Raw genomic sequence first — 24,883 nt, 5'->3', positions numbered from 1 at the left:
TGAAATGAGAGGCGAGTCGCGTTGTTGGTGGTTTGGGGATACATTTATTGTATAACACAGCTACGTCACTAGCATGCAGAGTCTGGTATGACACATGTAAGGCATTTTCTCCATGTAAAAGCTGCCTTCGTCTCTAGGTAATCCAGTTTTTAAAGTGCAAAGTCCACAGAATGAATAGATTTGTACTATAGCACTACGCTGTAAACGGATCTATTAACCAGACATGTAATGAAGTCAAACTAAGTCAAGGGTTGCCCGTAAGTTAGTATCACGTTACACTGATGCAATGACAGCAAGCGGACGGATTTACAGATCCCATTCTGAACGGACAGTTTTCACAACGTGCCACTGGAGGGGGCTCGGACGGCTCTGCGTCGACGGGTTGTTCTTCGTGAACCGGGAGGAGCCTGTCGCTGGACGAGACTGTAAACCGTGTCTGAAGCGGGTTTGGTCTCCGGTAACAACGATAAAGACACATCTGTGTTTACACAGACACATGAACAAATACTCCCACTCGCACTATTTAAAAAAAAAAAAAAAAAAAAAAAGGGGGAAACTTGTACGTACAATCTGGTTAGTTGATGGGACACATTTGAGTTTACATTATTTAAAAAGAAAATACAAACGATCTCCATCTACATTAAATGAGACAGATCAGTCAAAGAAGCGCATGACGCGGGGGGGAGGAGGGGGGGGGGGTGCATTCCTTTAAAACGTCACACAATGAGCCATCACAGCACCATGACAAAGAGGCACGCTGCAAAAAAAAACAAAAAAAAACGCACAACACAATCTGCTACAAACAGTTGGACCATGTTTGCCAGGCTCGTGCCAAATTATTGCCATTATACCTTGTTTTTATACCTGTGTGTGTGTGTGTGTGCACGTGCGCTCATGCACACTAAATGGCTTATTAAATCTCCACGAGATGGGATGCGCTGCCGGGAAGCCGATCCTGCAGAACTGAGGACGCGACGGCAATAAAATACGACGCTGCAGGAACCGGGTTCTGCTCCTGACAGGGGGGGGGGCTCGTTTGGATTTCATATGTTGCTGGTTGCTTTAGATTTTCCCCTTAACTAAAAGGACACAACCAGTGCAGCGACAGTTAAAAACCAAAAATATAAACACAGAAAACATCCCTGCTTTGTACATAGGCTTAAAGACTTATATAGTTCTCTCTATATATATACACATTTATATTGGAAGAGAAAAATATTCATTTTTCTAGTGTTTTCCAATGTGGTAAACATTGCATTTCAGGAGTTTCGTCTGGTCACGTGTGGCACAAGTTTTGTTTTAGCCACCGTTTTTTGTTTTTTTTTTAAGTTAAAAAAATGATTGAAATCAAATATAAATAGAGTAAAAAATAAGGAAATTAAATGCCCGTGACATAAATCAAATAAAAGCACTTATGGCTAACACTAAAAAGGCAAAAAAAAAAAACTACCGAGTAACACAGGAGTTATACATGGATAAAAATAAAAACATGTCAGATACACTCTCTGTTATCTAAGGTCTAAATAAATAAACAGGAAATAAGACTGGTGGATCTAATTTTGTTAGGTATGGCACCCTGTGTGGGACAAACAAAAAACATAAAAAGGGGGAACGTCCAGGGATTGCAGTGCCAGTAACATTCCCGGACATATGAGACACACACAGCTTCTCTGTCACAGTTCTTGGCAATCTCTAATTTCATAATCCAACCAGTGGAGCTTCTACAAACAGAAGTAAAATCAAGAGAGTTTGTTGCATTTTGATCACTTATACCAGCTTGGTCTGGTTGCAATCAAAGGGTAAAAGAACATTTCACACAGCTAAGTTAGTCAGAAAATGTCTTGTTCTCAAGCCGCAACTTGAAGTTTGCGTCTAACGTCTGATTCCCACGATCGAGACCAGTTTACAGTAAAGATCGGCTGCTCTTCCCTGATCCTAAAAAAGGTTAAATCAGTTTTGTCACGTTCGTTGCAAACCTTGTTCTCTAATACACACAAAGGTCGGGAAACTTCATCTCGTAAATGGGAACGGATCGACTCTGGCTTTGGCCGTAACCCGAGGAAATGGTTCCAGATGGGCTGGGAGGGGGTCTGGAGAGGAGAGGGGACAAAGCAAAGCTCTCATCCTGACGTACCAGGCAACTTTTTCAATCTGTGTGCTGTAGGGTTCCTACATGTTATGTCCAAATTACACACTTTTCAAGCCTCAAATTTACTGGCTAATTTTTAAAGCATATATACAATGGTTCACTATGAATTCATGATGAACGGATGGATGGATGAACGGACGGATGGATGAACGGATGGATGGACGCGCAGACAAATGTCTGAAGGTATGGATAAACAGACTGATAGCCATGGACGGGTGGAAGTGGACATTTATGGGGAAAGCTGTTTGATTGGCTTTTCCCATAACCATCCAGACCAGTAAAAACAGTTAAATCTATTTTAGACTTTTCCTAACTGTGCAGGAAGCCCAGTACTATAAAAGTTATATGTCATAATATACATTTGAAACGTCATCTTTACCTGATTGTGATCTCAAATATCTGATTCAGTTTGCTCTGCAGCATTGTGGCCTAGAAGAGGGAAACAATCATTACTCTATTAATAAAGATTCTGATAGTTTATTAAAATAATTAAAATCAATCAATAAAAAAAAATATATATAGATATATTGTTTTATACCCTGGCACCACAGTGGGCAGCAATTTCCTCAAATGGTGCCTTCTGAAACTTTTCCACCACTTGTCTCCTCCGCTCCCTCTCCTGTTCCTCCATACCAACGCTGTCCACTAGAGGGAGACAGAGACAAGATCTATTTCAAGCATTCTACCTGAAAACTACATGACTAAAATGATTTTTTAACAAAACCTTAACTTAAACGCTGTCTAAAAATGTATAAGTATATAAAATGTATAAGTATTACCCTTCAGTGAATTGACTAATTAGAACATTTAAATTCTTATAAAAGAGCACATTCACTTAAAATTAGTATAGTAAATTTGTAATACAGTAATACAGTGGACATACCAATAGCATTTTTCAGGATTTCAAATGTGATCTCTTCTGCAGGCGTCCTCTGAGAAAAACAAGCATTACATTAACATCACATGGTGTCAACGCTATAAACTGAAGCATTTTTTGACTGGTGTCCAACTTCCTAATTAAGCAAATTATTATATATCTTTACCTCTTCCTTCTCTGGACTGTTTCGGGATTCAACCTCCACCTGAAGTGAGATGGTCTCCCCGATGCTCTTTCTTTTGGACAGCCGGTCCTCATCTAGAAGGCAGATTTAGTAAACCGTACGTTACACACAGGATTATTCAATGTGCTTTACAGAAGAAAAAGCAGAAGCAGGGAAAGAAAAAAAATCAATCAATCAATAAACAACAAAAAGACTGAAATCAGACTTTAGCTAACAGAGAGAAACAATGAAAGGCAAATATATATTTAAGAATTATACAAAGTAACATATACGTATATCATTTTTGGCCTTTACAGGAAAACCGCTGTAAACAACAATCAGGCCAACAGTTTCTATACATTTAGGAAAACCCTTTTCTCTGTTTTTTTTTTTTGAAGGTTGGCTCCAGCACTGAGAACCCTTGCTCAGGTCTGGTCTTGGGAACACCGAGTAAACAGGTCTCTAAAACGCAGAGGGGTCTACAAGGTTTATAGCCAACATGCAACGGGGGTTGTCACGATACTAAAATTTCAAACTCAATATGGAATGCAGAAAAAAAATACTTGATACTATTTTTGATAAAGTGGCTTTTGTTTTGGTTGCAGGGTTCTTTCTGGCTAAGAATTAATTTTATTATAATTGCTTATCTTTAGTGTGCAGCTGTATGCTTCCATTTGCCTGTCAATTAGGCGTTGATCCATATAAATTTTACTACTGAGGGACAAATAAATTATTCTACACTAAAATAAGTTGTATTTCTGGTCACCCACCATAACCTATGCTGTTAATGTTCATTTTCCTGCGTTGATTTGTACCACAGAACGGAGCAGAGGCGCATCACGATGGCAGAGCTCGGACCAAAGTCATCGTTAGCTAGCGTTAGCTTATGTCACCTGGGAGGTTTACTACTACACTGTTGCAGATACAGGAGCTTTACTGACCCTTGTAAATTGCTCTAATGCATTAGTGTCATCAGAGTTAGCTTGTAGCGATAGCGCAGTTAGCATGTGGCAAGCTCAGTATTTTGTTTTCTCCTGTGTGTCTGCCTTATAGAGAAAGTTCCTCCGGACAACGCTTTTGTGTCTTGTCAATAAAGAGGGTCACTTATTTTTCTGAATGTGCTCAACATGTTAGCATGATTTAAACTTCGAACAGCAGAAGATTGTTGAGATAAGCTGCTGCAGTAAAGGGAGAGCCCATTATTGCAGCGCTATAGCAGGAAGTAGCGCGACAATGTGGGCAAATGATAGTGGGTCAGTTTATATCGATTGTGACACAAATTAATATCCTTGAATAACTTATTTAAGTATTCAGTGTTTCCACTACATGTATTTTATTGTGGCACACCGCCGCACCAAAATAAAAGCCACTACACCTTCAGAATTAATAAATAAATAGCATATGATATAGCGTAGCTATGGTTTGTTTGCACACTTATAATCATAATCAGAGTTCAAAATGGATTAACATATCATGACATGTTAAAATGTTCTTTATTAGGAAAAACCAAGGCTGCTGGCTCCTCTCTGCCTCATCATTTCAAAGCTGCTACTCTATGAAGCTACTGGTGGTTACTATACACTGTACTGCTCTCGGTAGTGAAGAAAAACAAGAGACGACAGTCCAGTGTAACCAACTCAGCGACTCTGTTGCTATATTTGGGGACATTTCTGACTATTCTAGCAACCATTATTTAAAAAAAAAGCAACTAGAAACAAATCTAGTGACTTTTCTCTGTGTTTTTATCCATTTGGCAGCTAGCAATCTGTCTACCGTTACTGTCTACCAACAGCTGCTACAGCTGCGTGAGGTCTGCCTATTTCCTCAGCAGTGTCTCACAGGCAGCTGCTGCCAGTTCTTCCCTTTTTTCCCTCAGTGCCGTCTCACAGGCACAGGCAGAAGCATGCAGTCAGAGCAAAGAGAGCAGAGGAGACTTGCTCTGTGTTCACAATGGAAATGTATAATGCATAGCTGCTGATGGTTCCACTGTGGGTTACAAAGTGGAATATAAATATAATAAATATAGTTTTTAATCTAGTCTCTTTTTATCTCTGAAACTTACCTCATTACCACAGAGCATAAATCAACTTATTCACCACGTTCAAAGTGTGGCTGTGATTAAATTTTTTTTTTGGTAAAATTAGATGTGGATTCAGTCAATGTATAAATTCATACATTATTTCATAAAGTAATGTCAACGTATGTTACACTTCAATGACATTTAAACGACAGTGATGGAATAACTATTACAGTAATCTAACCTAGAACTAATAAAATCATGTCCCGGTTTTTCTATTTTTTTTTTTTTACCTTTCATGAGTTTAGTTCAGTGCTGACCTCCAAATACTATGATTTACGTCTTTCCAAATTAAGCTGGAGGAAATCCTCACCCATCCACTCACTGGTATTATGGACACACTGACTGTCATGTGGTGACACAGATATATAAAGCTTTGTGTAATCTGTAGATGGTAAGATGTTGTATGGTAAGTAAATCAGAGATAACATGAATCAGTTCCAAATAATACATTTTATCCCTCAGCATGTTATGAAACGTGTTCTCTCTACAAGACTTGTCTCTACAGAGTCTTAAAGTGCATCAGTATTTGCGTCCTGTTTTTACAGGAAATCATTTTATCCTGCAGATGTTTTTGAGATGGTAGAAAACTTGTTTAGAAATTGAGTCTATGTAGGTCTATTTCCATAACTAGATCTGGTTTAAATCATGTTTGTGCATTGAAAACAGGGTCAAATATTTTACTATCATTATTGTGGGAAATATTTAAAACAGTTTGATAGCAATGGAAGTATTTGGATTTGTCTCCAAAGGCTTTGAATTCCCTACCAGTAAACTGTGGGACGTAGGGTGTAGCCAGTCTCTCCGTATTGTAACCACTTCCTCCAAGGACCTCCGTGATCTTCGACTGGAGGAACAAAACGCCCCCTTCCACCTTCTCCAGCGAAGACGGCAGCCTGTAAACAATAACGTGCGACACTTACATAGCAGAGAGGAATAATTCACTGTATGCTTTTCCAAAAGAAAATGTTAAAGACAACTAATATTTGTGAAAAAAAAATACATAATAAAAACAGCTTATTCTTACTTGGGATTCTCAATAAAGACATCCTCGGGCAAAAGGTAAGCACCCTCTTTCTGTCTCGCCTCAATTACCTTGCGAGAAAACAAAGAAATGCAGTTTATTACATGTTTGCGTGCAGAGTCAAAGACTGACAGAGAAATCCAGACGCGCACTTCGTGTATGTGTTGGCAGAAGGCTGGGACGGTGGTGAGCTGGCAGATGAGGTTGAGGTAGGCGGCGGCCAGGGCGTGAACAGCACAGCGGTTATAAACAGGCAGACCTTCGTCCGTGGACAGGGCCAAGTCCTGCAGAGGATACGGACAAAGTCAACGAGACGGCGCAAAGAGACGGAACAAGTTTTCATTCTGATTTTTGCTTGTGAAGATTCTCAGTCATCCAGGTCATGGTCATTCAAAAAAAATGTAAAAAACAAAGCAACTGGACTTGTTTTCCGTAGTTGAAGATGTTTCGCTTCCTCTCCAGGAAGCTTTCTCAATTCAAAAAGTCTGGAGTAATGTGGAGTACCAAGCTTTATACAATTGGCAAACAAAGGCCTTGTAATGGCTTAGATAACATGCAAATTCAACAGAAACAGGACCACCCCTTAGTAATGGGCAGTCGTTAAAGCCATTAAGACAGCAGATTGGACCGAAATGTTACAGAGGAGTGGATCAGTTTCGGTTCAATCTGCTGGCTTAATGGCTTTAACGACCGCCCATTACTAATTATTTTTTACCTTTTTTTGGAATGACATTCTGATTTTTGTGTTCGGTCGTACCTGCAAGGCGAGCGCCAGCCGGATGAGGTCCACCACCACCTCCTCGTTTGCCAGCTCCACGCTGAGGAGACCCAGCAGGGTGTAGAGGGTCTCATAGTGCTGCTGGCCGCTGCTCTCTTCCTTACAGCCCAGGTAGATGTGTCGGTACAGGTGCTGGCCGTGCTATGAGTGAAGGGTAAAGGTTTTTATACATTTATTGATTCTAAATTCTTTAGTTTTCACCCATGTTTTTTTTTTCAATAAAATAATTATTTTCTTTTTCTTTCTGTTTTTCTTTTTTATGAAAGAAAAGAAAAAAGGGGGGGAATGGGAAAAAAAGGAAAAAATAAATAAAAAAACAGGGAAAAGGGAAGAAAAAAAATAGGAAAATAATTTTTCTCTTTTTTTTCTCTTTTTTCCTTTTTTTGGAAGAAAAGGGGGAAAAAGGAAGGAAAAAAAGGGAAAAAAGGGAAAAAAAAGAAAAGAAAAAACAGGGAAAAGGGAAGAAAAAAAATAAAATATTTTTTCTCTTTTTTTTCTCTTTTTTCCTTTTTTGGAAGAAAAGGGAAAAAAGGAAGAAAAAAAAGGGGAAAAAAGGGGGAAAAAAGGAAAAAGAGAGGAAAAAAGGAAAAAATAAAAATAAAATAATAATAATAAAATAATTATTTTCAACATGAGACTAAAATCTCATCTGTGTGACGGAGGAGTACCTTTTTCATGAATAAGTTGTCCTGCCTGGAGCACTTGTCGACTTTGAGCTTCAGCACAGAGATGTCAGAAATGATGCTGCATAGAAAGAAGGTCCAAACAGACGCGGTCGGTAAACTCAACTCGATTGAAACTTCGTAGCCGTTTCCTGCCGCTGCGCATCGAAGCGCTCACCTTATTTTGGAGAATTTGGGCCTGTTGTCATGCCTGTCGATGAGGCTGAGGAGGATTTGGAGCACGAGTAGCCGCACCTCCGGGTCATCGGTTAGAGAAAAGGAGAGCAGTGGCTCCAGGAAAGAGCTCGGCAGTGCTGTAAGCATGTTGGTGGTCTGGAAACCTGCTGTCACCTTGGAGATTAATTAGAAAAAAAGACATTATCTGTTTATGCAGGTTACATATGGAAGAACATTGAGCCACAGTCCAGATATTAAAATCATTTCAAGGCCTTCTGTTGCTTTATATTTTAGACAATCAAATTACACATCCATTATGATTTTCATATTTACCTTACTGTTTGAAAACTATGCAAAGATAACTAGAATTTAAAATCCTATGATCATTTAAATAATAAATAATTAACATTTACCTGCACCAAGGACTTGAGCAACATAACCTGAATCATTCTTGTACTCTCAGGCCTGAGAATGGAAACAAAGCGCTTAGATTTGGGTCTAAATAAATTTGTATTCAAACAGCAATTTGAACCGCTGTGAATATAAAAATAAGATTCTGTGTAGATTTATGGGAAAAAAAAAAAAAAAAATCGTACTCAGATTCGGTAGAGGGCAGAGTCAGGTTTACTCCAGGGACCGGGATCTTTCCCATGATGAACAGCATCACCTCCGACCTCTGGTACGTGGGTAAGGTGTTGGCAAAGGAACCTGGGAATGAGCAACAGACGTTAAAACATGCGGAGGGCAAATAAACTTAAAGCAGCCTTTTTAATGCTTAAGGATTACACAAGAACCCGACAGACCGCCAAAAAAACCCGACTAACCAATGGTCCTGATGACAGCCTCCTGCAGCTGCCGCTCCTCGTGAGCTTTGATGATCTTGGTGCCGATGTTGGTGGAGCCGTCGTACGAGCCGGTCAGCTCGTAGTCCACGCTGAGACGCAGCTGCCTCAGCAGGGTGTTGAACACCTCCAGCACTGTAGGACCTGCGTTCACACAAAGCGAAGGCTCAAAATATTACGTCCTCAAAGCCCCTTAAGCTGGTTTTATTTTACCGAACGCCGCTTCCCCCCCCCCTCGTGTAACACACCTACGGAGCCGCTGGCTGCAATGGCAGCAGCCTCCAGCAGCACTTCAACAATGCCGGCCCGTACTTTGGCCGAGTTCTTGCTGTTGGCGTCCAGGTGGCCGAGGAGTTGCTGGATTACCAAGTGGGAGTGTTGGGACTACAACAACAACAACAAGAAAAAAGAATGCCTGAAATATAAGTGCAACCTTGCAGGAAACTGATATGCTGGGGCAAAAAAAGGTTTAAGCACTGCCAAAGCTTAAATCTAATCAAACTGAACACTGCACTGCAAAAACGGAACTACAAATAAATAAAATGTTCTTAAAATTTGTGTATTTGTCCTTGATTTCAGCAGGTAAATAAGATGATTTGCCAATGGAATAAGAATTTTGCACTTAAAATAGGAACAATTCATCTCAATCATCTTATTTCAAGTGCAGGATGTCTATTTATCTTATTTTAGGGGTCAATATACTCATTCCATTGGCAGATGATCTTATTTACCTGCTTAAATCAAGGATAAATACACTAACTTTAAGAACATTTTACTTATTTTTAGATCAGTTTTTGCAGTGTGGAGGCTTTGTCTCCTTTTGGCCTCCAGGGTGATTGATGAAGCTTGAGACGAATAAAAAAAAACGTGAGACCGTCTGAAATAAACGAAGCGATTCATGATAATATCCGGACAGCAGAGTGAGAGGAGGTTTTTCAGAGTGTGAGCGGCCAGTGTTTCTCTCACCTGGATGGAGTACATGATGATTTTGAAGCAACGCACAGCAAAGGTCTTTCCCTCCCATAGAGAGTGGTTATCTAAGTGCCTGGAGCGGGGAGAGACGGAGAGGAGGGGAGGGGAGGGGAGGCGGAAGTAGATGGTGCAATCATGAGCAGCCACAGGAGACGGAGGGGAGACAAACACAGAGAGCCGTGAGATAGGAAGGGATGCCTCAAACATCTGAGAGTAAATATCGACCACAATAACGACTGAAGCCTCTGATGCTGCTTAAAAGGTAAAACAACGCAGAAATGGTCGGGATTCACAGTTTGACGGTGACCCAGCATGAATAAGCAGGCTGTTGACTTTCTGAGACGTTAAAAAGAAAATGACAGGAATGCTTGAGGAGTTCAAAAGTGAATAATGGTAACAATCAACCGTTAAAGAAGAACGGATGAGCCGAATCAACAAAACTGGTCCGGCTTTGGCCACTAAAACCTCGGGTTTGATGTTTACAGCAGATGGTGGCGTGTTGTGTTTTTGCGCCGGGTTTGGAGCTTTCTACGCGGAGACGCCATCAAAATAATACTAAAAAACATGTCAGACTCTTATATTTTCAGAAGACAAGGGACATAGAAGCTCTGCTGGGACCTTATTAGAGTCTCACATAAAGGCTCCCCTTTATGTTTGTCATAAATGAAGCTTCTTTCTTTCAGTAAAAACAACAATACCCAGTGAGTGGCAAAAAAGTAAAAAAAAAAAAAAACCTGCCAATAAATAATAAATAACCCTATGGATTGGATCTAAATGCTTTTATTTTACATGGGTATCAGGACAAAGTCAATACTGACCAACATGTAGTAGCCTGGCATGGATAGCTGCTGGTACCAGAGGTTTAAAAATGGATTTAAAATAATATTAAATCATCAAAGCTGTTAAACTTTTCATCCCTTACATGTTGCTGCACATTGTCAGTCAGCTGGCTGAAAGATTACTCCAACCATTCTTGATTAGAAGACACACACATCTGGTTGTGGTAAAAACCCCAAAAGGTTCGATCTTCTGAGCTACAAACCCTCAAAAAACAAATACATTTAACCAGTATTTAATACATATTTTAGCAGAAGTCTGTGTGAAAATCCAAAAGAAATAAAAATACCATTATTATAGTTGTAATTACCTACATGATATATTATTTTAGAAGAAGCAGGAACAATGCCTGCTTTACCGACTGACCAGTTACAGATATTATATTTCTGAATTTTTCTGTTACCAAAATAAGCCAAATTAAAAGCTCAATGGAATCGGTGTGTTTTGAGTTTCATTTAAAGCAGAAATTAATCTGAGGTGTTGATTATCTGATCCCCAGAGGACAGGAAGATCATGACTAAAAGCTGATTCTGGGTAGAACAAGAAGACCTTAAAGGCCCGTCTGACATCTAATCCATGAGCTTCTCAGAACTTCAGGAAGAGGCCAGAGCATTTAGAGCTTTAGAAGCAATCAGCAGTGTTTTTAAAATCAATTCTCCTTTTAACTGGAAGCCAGTGGAGCGATTTTAAGATGGGAGTGACATGCTCAAACCTTTTGGTCTTAATTAAAAGCCTTGCTGCAGCGTTTGGGGATCAGCTGAAGTTCAAAGAGGGACTGTTTTAAAGCTCCAGCAAGGACAGCAGGGATTTGACTTTGGTCCCGACTGTGAGGTGATAAAATGCACACCCTGACATATTATGGAGGTTTTTCTGAAAAATAAGGTCACTACTGAAAAGTCATGGCAAGGATTTTAACGTGATCACAGGATGTAACCAAGAAAGGATTCAAAAGACTAGAAATTAGGGCTGCAGGATTTGGCCAAAAATCAACATTGCAGTACATTTCCACCATAATTGCAATTTAATTTGAACTTTTCTCTGCATTAACCACCAGCAGCAAAAATGGCCTGCAGACAAAAGGTGGAAAAAAGGACTATTTAAAACAAGAAATTCATTTTTTTTATATATATATATAAATCAGACTATTCTTATTCAAGAGAGAATAGCTTTTAATTCAGTTGGATTTCCATCCTTGTTGGACATCAAATGCAACCAACAGAGAAGTCTATATATTAAACAGTTTGACCGGTACTTAATGCTATGGTGGGATTCCTGAAAGTTTCTGGTAAAAACAGTGTGATTATATAAACTCTGAAACAAATAATAAACTTAGATTATCTCACTGCTGCATCTCTCTTCCCTTCCATGTGGAAGCAAACCCGCTTTTAACATATTACCAACACCTAAAGGACGCGTCTGATCCATTAATTATTAGGTAGCCAAATATGGCAGACCTTTGTGAATTGGTAATTTTAAATTGCGACTATATTGCAAATGCAAGATAGAATAGACTTAATTAATAGAATTAATTGTTCAGCCCTAGTAGCCCTGAGAAAAAAAAAAAAAAGAATCTCAGCTTTATCATCATTCAAATAATTTCATTCATCAATCTGACCAAAACTTTAGCTTTCCAGAAAAAATAAAAATAGAAAATAAAGCCATGAGGCACAAAAACAGGTAAAATGCAGAACCGGCAAAAGGTAAAGGCTGTGAGCGATTCAACGCTACATACTAGAGCGAGAACTGATGTCTGGATTGAGTATCACAGCAAATTATTCAGATTAAAAGAAATGAGCCCAAAAAGCAATAATGTCCTGTAAAGAACAACCCATGTCTGTCCAGTGATGTCACCCACACGCAGCAGTAATATTTCATTTAAATATCCCATTGGCAAACAAACCCTCGGATCTAGTCGATACCCTTGCATTGTCCTTGTCGCTCCCCTCTGAATCGATCAGCAGAAAGATAAAAAAATGCTTCAAAAGAACCCCGAGATGCAGCATCCCCCCCCCCCCCGCCCTTCATGTGTTTCCACATATCTAAACAACTACACAGGAGACGCGCAGATCTTTAAAATGAGAGACAGAAATTGGTCTTACATGAGGACGGGCGTGACGGCGTTCTTGATGTTGCCGTAGGCGGCTCGACCCAGCAGCTCCCTGAAACAGCGCTCCGTCAGCTCCACCGGGCTTTCCTTCTCCTTCTCCGACGCCTGCAGCGGAGAAGGAGAGCGGCTGGTGGGGAGCGGTGCAGGTGATGAGGCAGGAAGGAAAAAAAAAAAAAAAACGGAGCGAAGGGAGAGGAGGAAAAGGGAAGGGAGGAAGTGAGGAGAGGGATGCAGACAGAGAGAGAGAGAGAGAGAAAAAAAACAGAGACGTTGGAATCACTGTGAGTCAGAGAAGCAAACATGCACACAAAGCCCGATTTCATCCGAAATAAAACAATCAGGACCGGCTAAATCGCCGCGTCACTCCCAACTGGGTCGACTTGGCCGGCTGCGGCTCGTCTGCAGTGGGAATTACACAACGTTGTAAAAAAAAAAGGTGTTTGTCGCACATCTCTTTTAACCACGGGGGGACGCGAGCGTGTCCGGCTCTAGATGCGTTTTTTTTTGGGTTACGCTCATGCATGATTAAAGTCATCAACCGCCATTATAAGCTGGTCAAGACAAGCCTGTGGGAGTCCAGCAATGATGGTATTATTTATTAACATCTTAACTCTTTTATCTCTGCTGGTGATGCTGAAGAGGAGGAGGCCATGGGAAACCCTTCAGTGCTTCCTTAAACCGAAAAAAAAAACTAACTAAAAACAGTTCCACAGCTACTGACTGCTGAGAAAAGTTCAGAAAGGAACCAGCTTTATTTGAAAGAAAAGTTTAATCTTGGATAATAAAAGCAACTAAATGACATTATTCCTTCGATTCCCATAGAGTCTGCTGGACGGATCCGTTTCTCCATGAGATAATGCGCTTGGTTTAGGCTTCTGCAAACCATTTCAGTCCTAAAAGGTGTTGAGTCAAACTGTATAATACATATAATGCGGCTGAAACAGAGCTTTATAGCGAGGAACACACCTCTCATAAACACATTTAAAACACCTTGCTTAATTATTTTCATTAAAGCATAATAAAGTGACACAGAACGCCTAATGTGTTAAAAAAGCTGCTGCTGACTGGGAGGATTCCTGCTGCAACAACGAGTTAATAAATGTCTTATGACTGTGCCAAAGCAGTGGGCTGTCATGCATGTCCTCAAAGGGACATTTCATTCATTGTTTCGCTTTCTTTTTTTTTTCTTTTTTTTCACCTGAAAAGCTTTTGCCTTCATGTAACACGGCGTAAAGTAGCGTAAAAAAAAGGGGAATCTGCAGAGGGAAATGTGGGGCAGACAATTATAAAACACACACTCCAGAACTAGAGGCGTGAAAATGTTATTCTTTATACTGGTGGGGGGGAAAAAAAGGAGCAATTTATGGAGATCTAGACCACAAACTGCAAAGCTCACTTCAGTGCCTGTATTTACAACTCAAGTAATCTGAAACCACAATGTCTGAATCAAATTCACTGCTAAACATCAGACATCAACCCACAGAGGGCTTGAACCAAAGTCACAGAGAAAATGAAACCAACACAGAGGCAGCCGGCTGCTCCAATTTACTGAAATATCATTGAAGCAACCCTAATGGTCCTGAGTAGTTTGTACGGCTCCAACATGCTCGCTTGCATTCCTCCTTATGAAATGACTGATGATGTCCTGCTGTATCTCCTCCCAGATCCTGACCACTGAGCTCCTGGACAGTCTGAGATGCAACCTACTGGCGTCCGATGGACCTACCCATGACGTCCCAGAGATGTTCTGCAGGGTTTAGGTCAGGGCAGCGTGGAGGCCGGTCAATGGTATCAATTACTTCACCCTCCAGGAATCGCCTCCACACTTTGCCACATCAGACCAGACATTATCGTGCAGCAAGAGGAACCCAGGACCCACTGCACCAGCAGAGGCTCCAACAATGTGTCTAAGGATTTTATCCCAATACCTAACGGCAGTCAGGGGGCCGTAGTTTATCCTCCACAAGTCTGTGCTTCCCCTCATGCCAGGGTTCTTGCCAGCGCAATTCAGCGTAACGATCGGTACGACACGGAAGAGTACAATACGGAGCGACATAGAAAGGTCAGTAAAGCTCTTGAGCGTGCTTTAGCGCAGCTATAAACCTCCTGGACTACATAAGCTAAGCTAGCTGTTATTAGCTTGAAGAACAGCCTCCTTCAAGCTGCATTACTCGGCGCTCCGCTGCGTGAATGCCCTGCCCAGCTCTCCCAGAGTAACCGCCTGTCTCCTGGAATCTCCTCCAATCTCATGAAACTGATGTTGGGAGACACAGCCATTCTGGAAATGGCACGTACTGATGTGCCATCCTGGTGGAGGGTTCCTGCTTGTGCAGCACTTTGAATCGTCTTGCTGCTGAAAAGTGCTTTATGAATAAACTTGCCTTGCCTTGTGCAACATCTGTAGGGTCCAGTTATCACCTCATGGTACCAGAAACGCAGTCAAAAATCTAAATAAATGTCCGTAGCCTCCTGCAACTTCTCTTCTTTTTGGGGTCCTCTCATTGTTGCCCCTTTAGGGCACCTACAGGTAATTTCATTAACGCCAAAACAGCCGACACTGATTACCAACCCCACCCTCCTGACTCCAGAAGTTCAACTGACTTGGCATTAAGTGTTACTTAAAAAAATGTTTGAGCAGCACAAGAAAGCCCATCAAGACCGCCGGATTGGGTTAAAGCCGAGACGATCAAGCATAGAGAGAGAAAATTAACTTTTTAAGTGATTTTAATTAACAATGAACTCCGGGTCCTGACCTAATGAGGCGTTTTCAAAACTTTAACAGAAACGACTGACTGGAGGAATCCTGCCAGAACGCCGTTTCTAAATCACTAAATGATAGAGCAGACTTTAATGCACCTCACATTTTACATCTTAATAAATTCACTTTATAAACAGTTATTATAAAAAAAAAAAAAGGTTATTTGGTTTCTACTGCAAAGTACTGCCTCTGGGTTCCACTGCCACTTCCTACAACCTTGTATACCCCCCCCCCCCCCCCCCTCCTCTCCCACCAACAACTGAGCTTCTATACAAAATTATTTGACTGGAGCTGTGTTTATTAAACTTAACATGGTTTAAAAAACCTAAGTTGTTTTTAACCAAATTTGGATCATTTACTGGATTAGAAATACTGAGAATGCAATTCTATTCGCTGCTTTGAAGCTGACATAAATACACACAATTGTGGGCACAGTGTGATTGGTTGATAAAACAAGGACGGAAAACAACACAAATGTGCTCCCAGTGATCAGAGAAGTGAAGTTAACTAATAAGACTGGATTTAGAAACATGTCATGATGATGAAGCTTAGCAAAATGAATTGACTGTCACACAGCATCGAAATGTTTGAACGCACCTAATTTACATCCTCGTCATTATTTTTGATTTGCTTGTTATTTTTACTCAACAGTCATTTTACTTCTTTATCTATTTGATATCATTGTGCTCTCACCTGTCAGCATTTTACTGGGATTGCCTGCTTGTATAAAGCGGCTGGATTTTACAAAAAGACTGACATGAAATGGAGGAAAGAAAACGAACAGCAGTGCATCTGCACTGCAAAAAGGGAGCTAAAAGTAAGTGAAACTTTCTTGAAATCATTGTAATTTTCCTTGATTACAGCAAGTAAATAAGACTATTTGCCAATGGAAAAAGATTTTTGCACTTAAAATAGGAACAATTCATCTCCATCGTCTTATTTCAAGTGCAGGATAACTAATTATGTTATTTTAGAGATGAATTGTTCCTGTTTTAAGTGCAAAAATCTTATTCCATTGGCAAATAGTCTTATCTACCTGCTCAAATCAAGGAAAAATACACTGATTTCAAGAAATTATTTTTAGTTCCCTTTTTGCAGTGTGTCCCGCAGCTCTGGGAGGAGAATAGAGGAGTGTTGAAAGGTAAATTGGTCCCTGGATCACGTCGCAAATAGGTGGACCTTGAAGCGTACTGCCGCAGATCAATGCGCTTTTTCTCTGCGCGTTTTGGTGCTTTCACCCACCGGCCCGGTGAGAAGCGCTGCGGCAATCAAAAACGAGGAGATGGCATCACGCAAGCAAACTTTAAGATGACCGTTTAGGCTACTGACATAATCATGCAATACAGAACATACTTTCTCACCACTTTTATATATATTCTTAGTAAATTTCTGCACTTTTTATTCATGATTATCCAATACTTTTAGTATTATTTTTTATTTATCCTAAATAAAATGACATCACTAGAGCTGTACAGTTAACTCGACGGGCGATGAAACTAACCAATTTCCCTCTATGGGGATGATAAAGTTGATCTTATCTGTAAATTAATAATCATATGATTATTAGAGAAGTTTATGTGACCCTTTCTCTCCATTGTTTAGGTGGTGGATCAGCCAATCAGCTGTCTCTGTTTCAGCCATCTTCCCTGCTTTTGGGCTCGCTAAAAAGTTCTCACTACTCCTTACATGTTTTTAGGAACGCTCTTAAGGCATAAATTAGATGCCTTAGAAGGCATAGAAGGTCAATTCTAAGAAAAATCTTATAATTTGGGATATTCTAAGACTTTTTCCTTAAATGACTTTGCTAGGAGCTACTTTTAGTCTTAGGATTCTCTGTGAATACGGGGACAGGTGTTTACAGCCTCCCAGTTCTGCTGAGTCTAAAGAAGAGTTGCTTGGAGAGGGGGGTAAAAAAAAAAATCTTTGCGACACCATTAAACAAAATCGGGAGTGAACCTTCTGTCGGAGTTAGTCTGAACTGTCCCATCTTTAAATAAAGTAGTCCATGTCCACGGGGACAGAAGTAGAGGAAAAAAAAAATCTTTGACCTTGAGGTAATTAGATTCTGCACCGACTGCAGCGGGTAATGACAAGCAGGACACGGCGTGTGAGAAGGAAATGAGGATGCGCAGCAGGAGCAGAACCACAGAACATAAACAGAGAGGAGGCAAGCTGAGAGAGAGACGCGGCTGTGCTGGAGTGTGTCAGTCTGTCTATGACTCCCTCTGCCAATAACCTCCATATTTCTCAAACTCCGTGCTCTATAATCCCATCCTTCGTTGTTCTACCTCCCCTGTGCTCCCTTACCCGTCAGCTCTTGGTTATTGACGTCAAAGGGAATTTCAGAAAGTGGAAGGCTGCCAACGGAGCCGGGCTCCAGAGTCTGCAGACTCGCTCACAAACTGACACCTTCAGACTCCGACTGGAGCTCTTACTCTCCCACCCACACCACTTTACTCTTCTTGTATCCCCCCCCTCCTTTCATGCGCCTCGCTTGTCTTCTTAAATATTTCAACCCACACTGCAGTGTGTTTGTTCTTGGGTTCTGCTGGTGGTTTAATAAAAAAATAAAAAACCCAGAGGCCAGAGCTGTCAGTGGGTTCATAATATGACAATAATGATAAATGGCATGAGTTATAGGTGAGACCGGGAGGCTCTGGACTGTGCTGTCGAGGTTTGGAAGGTCAAGACTGGATCTTCAACTTAGTCGCCACATAATAAATCGAACTGACCTGTTTAAAAATACTTATGTATACATAATATGACATTCTGCCTCTGGACACAAAGATTTAAGCTAATACGAAGCACAGGACTGTGCAGAAACTCTTAAGTCGCCCTTCTTTTCTGACTTTTTCGATCAACAACTATTCTGGTTGAGTCTATTTTTATTTTCTAAAGCCTAAAAAGAGTCCGCTTTAGTTTAGTACCTAACCATTACCAAACTACAAAAGACTTTTATTCAGAATCAAATCAACAATGGTGACAAGATCTGAGCTTTTCCCTTGACAGATCTTTCAAATCCTTCAAATTAGAGAGATGCCTGCTGCACTATGATTTGATCTGTTTCCCAAGCCAATCGTTTTCAACTCTGTGGCTGTTACCAGTGACATTTTCTTTACTCTTCTTTTTTTGTTCCAGTTGTTTTGCTCCCTTTTATTGTACATCTATACATTAAAACCATGCTTAGTTTTTAGCTTTATGTGTATCGTCGGCAAAGGATCATAATCCAGCTCAACAGCTTTTCGCAACAGCCAGAAAATGACTGAAGTTACTCAAAGCTAAATATGAATTTGTAGGTAGTAACGTAACAGGTCCTATAAGGACAAGTCAGAGGAATGTTTTATGTATGGCTACCAATTTTTCATATATCTCTGTTCTGGGTTACATGGGAGTAGCTTAATTGTGTTTGCTTTCAAACCTATTGTACTCACTGCAAAAAGGGAACTAAAAGTAAGTAAACATTTCTTGAATTCAGTGTATCTTTTTCTTGATTTCAGCAGGTAAATAAGACGATCTGCCAACGGAATGAGTATTTCTACACCTAAAATAAGATAATTGGATATAATTCACCTGAAATAAGACGATTGAGATGAGTTGCTCTTATTTTAAGTGCAAAAATCTTGTTCCACTGGCAGATCATCTTATTTACCTGCTCAAAATCAAGAGCAAATACATTTTTTTCAAGAAAACTTTACTGACTCTTAGTTCTCTTTTTGCACTGCTGTTGATTTCAAAGTTGTTTCATTCACTAACTACCATAGAAACAGCAGCGTAGGAGGCTTAAACATAGGGAAAGTGGAGTATTGTTCGTGAACAAAGTTGGACGGAAAACTAGTGATGACTTCAAATTCCCAGTAGACAGATTTGTTGCTGCGATGCAGCGCAGAAGAAAAATAAACCTAAATCCGATCTTATTTTAAGGACCAATAAGGGCTTTTTGTTGTGAAAAATATTTACTGAGACAAAAAGACTTAAAAGGTAGCTAATTTCAGCATCAGTCAGGTATTTAAAGTGAAGTCAAAGGTAACAGAGAAATGCACAAAGCCATTCAAAAGGAAACAACATTTTCTGCAACACATGCAGAAAACATTTCATCGGTAAGCCAGAGAGCGACGCATTCAGCTCAGGGTGAAACAGGGTGTTAGTAAAAAGGTCCAAACCTTTTCCTTTGGGATAAAAACCAACGTGCATAATAGAGAGCATGTGAGCACCCACCTCTCTGTCCGCTCGCCGCTCTGCAGGTTGAAAAGCAGAGAGGGGACGATCTTGTCCATGTGCTGGGGGTCCCAGATATTCGCCTGCAGCTCGTCGTTCACGGTCTTCCTCACCACACCCTGCAGACCCCTGATCCCCGCCATCCGGATCCTGGTGGCAAAATTTAGACATTTGACGAAAAGCGCTACTTTAATAATAACTTGGAGCATAAAAAGAGAGCCGTTTTTAGCCCTGTGTATTTTTATCTACTGCTTGATTGTAGCTAAAGTTATGTCAAGGCGTCTATTTTTTGCCATGCTTTAAAAAGGAGTTTATAAAAGAAAAGACTAAAAAAAAAAATCAACTATCCAATTAATCTAAAAAACAGCCGTTCTTGGTTATTTTTGTCTCCAAATCACAAAAAAGAACATCTATTAGCATACTTGGTGCGGTTGTCGGGGTCCTCGTTGTTTGAATGGCACATCTCGCTGAAGCGCGACACGAAGAAGTCGTAGCTGCGGTGGTACGACGGAGTGTCCTCTTCTATATTAGCAAACTTCACAAACTGAGAAGAGAAAAGGAAAATTAACAGAGAAAAAAAAAAAAACACCCAATTACTTTGAAACCAATGTGACACCTCTGTCAAACCAAAGTTGCTCATAATTGTCTCCATGTAACTCAATATAAGTCAAACTGTAGCTCCAGAACATCTAATTAGGAGTGAATAATGCAGAGCAGGGGGGGGGGGCTCGCCTGCTGGGCTGGTAAATGTCAGCAAAGTCAACCGGCTGACATTCAGTTTCAAAACATCCAAGTTAATAAATTATGAAACTGACTTTCTTTTTTTTCTTTTTTAGAATCAAGCTGGATCTTAAGGGTACTTGAAGTTAATGACTACATGAGGAGCGGCCACCAAAGTAGTAAGTAATAACAGCTAATATATGCTCTCATTCAAAAACACTGTCTGGACTAGAGAAGAACCTGAGAGAAAGAATATTGTTTGAAAAAGAGTAACAAAAAAAAAACTAATTAAGCTTCTTTCCTGCATCTATGAATATGTGTGAGTTTGGAGAGGTTTTTATAAATCATATTAAGTATTCCTTCAGCTAACTAGACAAAGTGAGCTCATTAATGCTCTGCTGTTGATTCTTGAAAGGAACCCAGCTGCCGGTAATAGTCAACATCTTCCAGGTATAAATGCACAACATTCAATTCAATCATACTTTATTAATCCCAAAAGGGAAATTATATGTTGTAGGGAACTTCTGCAGCAGTCTGTTTTAAGGAGGCTTACGGCCGTGCTTTTAACAGCGTACATTTACACCGGACGCTGCAAAGTACGCTCCACCGCTGCGTGTTTCTGCTCTGAAAAGAACTATGGCCTCATGGGAAGAGCACCAAACAGAAGCGGCGCCTTGGCCCTCCTTCCTCTAGCTGACGAACTGTTGCGAGAAGAAAGGCAGAGAGCTCCGCAGCATACTCGACTTTTGGGATACTTTCAGATGTGAACTTTGACACAGGATGTTGTTTTCCTGTTTACTTCCTGCCAAACAACAGCGTATGCACGTCTGAAATTAGAACTTCAATGTAATTTAGGCGTCTCGTGGCACATTATTTTTTTCTCACTATCGAGTTCTACTGTTCTTCAATTATGCATTGCTTGTCATCATTTCTGCTTATAACTTTTTGCTCTCTCTCTTTTATCTTCATAGTAGGTACATCTGGTCTGGCGTTCTGTTAACTGTGACATCATCCAGGGGAAGACGGCTCACCCGCTACTACCATCTAATGTAGAACAGATTACTAGATCAATGTGTGCTTCTGTGCTTTTTGTCTCTCTTGTTGTGTCTCTGTTCTGTCTTCTGTAACCCCCAGTCAGTCGAGGCAGATGACCGTTCATACTGAGCCCGGTTCTGTTGGAGGTTTTTCCTTCCCGCTAATGGGTGGTTTTTCTTCCCACTGTCGCTTCATGCTTGCTCAGTATGAGGGATTGCAGCAAAGCCATGTACAATGCAGACGACTCTCCCTGTGGCTCTACGCTTCCCCAGGAGTGAATGCTGCTTGTCGGGACTTTGATGCAATCAACTGGTTTCCTTATATAGGACATTTTTGACCAATCTGTATAATCTGACCCAATCTGTATAATATGATTGAACTTGATTTTGTAAAGTGCCTTGAGATGACATGTTTCATGAATTGACGCTATATAAATAAAATTAAATTGAATTATGCTTCTACTGTAAATGTATTGATTGATTAAAATGAAAAGCTAAGTGGCGTATTTCCTCCTTTGCTGTGGATTTGAAGCGGCCTCTGACCTGCAGACGCTTTGTTTCTGTACGACAGCTGTTTACATCCCCATATCTGACTGAAAGTTTTAAAGAATAGTTACTCAAACCAAAGAGAACAGAGAGATGTGTTTTTTTTGCACTGTTCGTAACAAAGAGATCCAGCGAGGTGAAATAAAAGAAGGAAATACTTTGTAACCATTTAGCTCAGTACAGGAATGTGGAAAAAGATGAGCTATCGGGACGCTGCTGAGTATATCATATTAGGACGTTTATCAAGCTCCTGATTTGTGCTGCATTACGAGAGTTAAGCTTCTGCTTCTCATCAGCCTGCACAGCCGACTGCAAAGCTCTGCACTTGGAGTCTATAGTTAATTTAATTTCCTTTAGGTGCCCTCGGCTGGCACGGCCCACAGCGCTGACTGCTTCTTCCCACATAGGAGGATACTCATCACTCTTTCTTCCCATCTTTCTCCGCTGAGCTCTGATCCTTCAGAAAACCGCACATCTCCTCTCAAGGTTTATTTCTCGTACCCTTTGAAATTACGACATGAAGGTAAATAGATCGACCCGGGGTTTTGATTGGCCGTTGCCTCTAAATCCACTGGGATGAACTTGATGCTGCGGGCTGTCTTTACTGATTTTATGAAAGCCACAGCTTATTATCTTACCAGACAAGTTTGCATTTTACTTTTATGTTGCATGTCTTATTATAGGTAAGAAATAGTGCAGAAATGTCTTATAGGTTTAGAAAAAGTAAAATCACATCCAAGTAATTTGCAAAACATGCCGTAACACCATTGCCACAAATGGTAGCAGTAGCACAAAATTGTTCCACCTAAGACGTCATCCAGTGCAACATGAAGACCCCCCCACACACACACACACACACACACTAAAGGAAACTTTAATTAAACCAGCCGTAAAACTGTTGAAACTGGCGTCTTCTTTTGCTAAATCCTATATAATATAACAGAAAAAATTTTCCCAGCACCTAAAGAGCAACGGAAATATTTTTGAGATGCTCTGAATATGACTGATCAGTTGATTTTATAGTCACAATACAAGCTTTTGTTTTTGGGATTGTCACATTTATATTATACAGATTTATATGTCTTATGCACAATTCAGGTTTATTTGTGTCAGATTTTTCCTTGGTGTTCCTTTTGGCCGCTGGGATGTTCTGTTTTTTAAGGTCCAGTGTTGACCATGAAGGAGCTCTAATGTGACAATATTGTAATTTGTGAAAAGCTTCTATGTGCAGCTGTGGTTAAAAAATGGCTAAAATAAAACATTTTAAATACATTTTTGTTTTGCAATCAATTTTTCAAACAAAAAAAAATTGACACGTTAATATGAGACATGTCAATGCGACTTTAGGCACTATTTGGCTAAAAACATTTGTTATTCAAGGTTATTTGAACATATCGTGTATCGTGATATAGCCCAAATATATCGGGATATTAGATTTTCTATATATCGCCCACCCCTAACTCCCACTTTACTTTCACCACCTTCTGCTTCTGTCTCAGACTACAAGTTTAATAAAAAAAAACAGAGTTTTAAACAGCGCAGTAACCGAATATAGTTTTAATGGCAACCTGATTTTAAAACACTAATACTATTCCAATGATAACCATTAAAACATGAGGAAAATAACACTGACTAACTACAGGGATTGTTTTAAACATATCTAAATTGTGAATGATGTGCTTTGAGCGGAACAAAAATTAACATCAAGTAACCTTAAACCACCTCAACCAATTTCAAAAAATTGTCCCCAAACGTGTAGCAAAAAAAGGATGCCGGTCGGCGCAGTAGAGTCACATGTGTTGCTTTACGACATTAGGGAATCTAAAACAAGCAGTTGACGGTAAAGACTATTATCATCCAGAGTACTCACAGAGTTGGTTCCTAGGATCTGCAGGTCGGCTTTGTCAGACTCCAGCAGCTTGCGCACCATCTTTAGGAAGCTCTCCACAAACAGGTTGATGCTCTGGCAGTGGCAGGCCATCAGCAGCTGGTCCAGGGCTTCCATGGCGATGCACACATACCTGAATAGGAAAAGCAAAAAAAATTAAATAAAAATGTAACACATACGGGCTTTTTTTGCAGTGGAAATCAGTATTGAAAAGTATTGTAGTGGTAAAAACTAACTCCCCCCTACATGTGAATTAGGTGTAGGCAGAGCCGACTGATGGCTGAGGACGTTTACGACACAAAATATCATCCACATACATCACCAAGGAGATCTTCTTAAGCTCTTTGATGAGTTGTCCACAGATCAGTGATATAAGGGGATTATACGTGACACATGTCTTATTACATCACAGCGTGGCTGTATGAAATTCTTCCCAGAATTGCACAGTTTGAGCTTTAATGAAGATAAATCTAAATCCTGCTGCAAATTGATGGAACAGGAAATCTGCAAAACATTGCTTTTGGAGCAAACACTGAATTCAATGTAGTACCGGATTCTTTTTGATAAAAGAAAAAAAAAAAAGAAAGTCAAAGCTTACCCATATCTATGCCGGGCCACGTCCCTCGACAGCCTCTCAGACAGGTAGGCCCCGATGCGGTCCAGTTTCTCTGGAGCCGACAGAGCATAAAATGTCAGCTTCTCCATATTGGCCTTGACCAGTCCATCCTACAGGGGTTATGGGAGGAGACAGAAAGACCAGAGGCAGCCAGAATGAATAATAATTATGTTTTAGTCAATACAAAAGAAGAAAAAGCACTGTAATTGTAAGAGAGTAGATATTTATGCTGTAAAGGTCACTATAATCAATTCCTGAGTAACATATTGATCACGTATCAATAGGAAATGTAAAACAGTAAAGAACTTTTTGTGCTACTCTAACCAATTATTTAAAAAGGAAACACTTCTTCTCGATTCAAACTACTTAAATGTAAGCATATAACTGGATCACCAAGTTCCCCTTTTACCCCCCCATGACCTACTTCACTGCTGCTCACTT

At 40.3% G+C, this 24,883-nt stretch overlaps 1 protein-coding gene across 5 annotated transcripts in view; it reads right to left on the bottom strand.

Annotated features, from left to right (window-relative positions):
* The window catches only part of LOC105929529 (protein EFR3 homolog B), a 46,967-nt gene that overhangs the window by 3,929 nt on the left and 18,155 nt on the right, over positions 1–24,883 (bottom strand). For 4 of the 5 annotated variants that reach the window (XM_036147424.1, XM_036147421.1, XM_036147425.1 and 1 more), the window contains exons 3-23: positions 24,425–24,552; positions 23,809–23,959; positions 20,061–20,182; positions 19,639–19,788; positions 12,658–12,792; positions 9,716–9,794; positions 8,998–9,133; positions 8,732–8,893; positions 8,504–8,615; positions 8,321–8,372; positions 7,909–8,081; positions 7,737–7,812; positions 7,048–7,209; positions 6,443–6,574; positions 6,294–6,361; positions 6,035–6,162; positions 3,193–3,284; positions 3,033–3,081; positions 2,688–2,794; positions 2,529–2,578; positions 1,850–2,090 (exon numbers count right to left, since the gene is read on the bottom strand). In XM_036147424.1, coding sequence (XP_036003317.1) covers positions 1,985–2,090; positions 2,529–2,578; positions 2,688–2,794; positions 3,033–3,081; positions 3,193–3,284; positions 6,035–6,162; positions 6,294–6,361; positions 6,443–6,574; positions 7,048–7,209; positions 7,737–7,812; positions 7,909–8,081; positions 8,321–8,372; positions 8,504–8,615; positions 8,732–8,893; positions 8,998–9,133; positions 9,716–9,794; positions 12,658–12,792; positions 19,639–19,788; positions 20,061–20,182; positions 23,809–23,959; positions 24,425–24,552 — 2,370 coding nt within the window. In that variant the 3' untranslated portion in view covers positions 1,850–1,984. Of the gene's footprint in view, positions 1–1,849; positions 2,091–2,528; positions 2,579–2,687; positions 2,795–3,032; positions 3,082–3,192; positions 3,285–6,034; positions 6,163–6,293; positions 6,362–6,442; positions 6,575–7,047; positions 7,210–7,736; positions 7,813–7,908; positions 8,082–8,320; positions 8,373–8,503; positions 8,616–8,731; positions 8,894–8,997; positions 9,134–9,715; positions 9,795–12,657; positions 12,793–19,638; positions 19,789–20,060; positions 20,183–23,808; positions 23,960–24,424; positions 24,553–24,883 lie in introns of those variants that run through there. The other variant, XM_036147426.1, reaches the window with a different exon arrangement.

The sequence above is a fragment of the Fundulus heteroclitus genome, chromosome 15 (genome assembly GCF_011125445.2).
Source record: "Fundulus heteroclitus isolate FHET01 chromosome 15, MU-UCD_Fhet_4.1, whole genome shotgun sequence".
Lineage (NCBI taxonomy): Eukaryota > Metazoa > Chordata > Actinopteri > Cyprinodontiformes > Fundulidae > Fundulus > Fundulus heteroclitus.
This window is presented reverse-complemented; position numbering and strand designations above follow the sequence as displayed.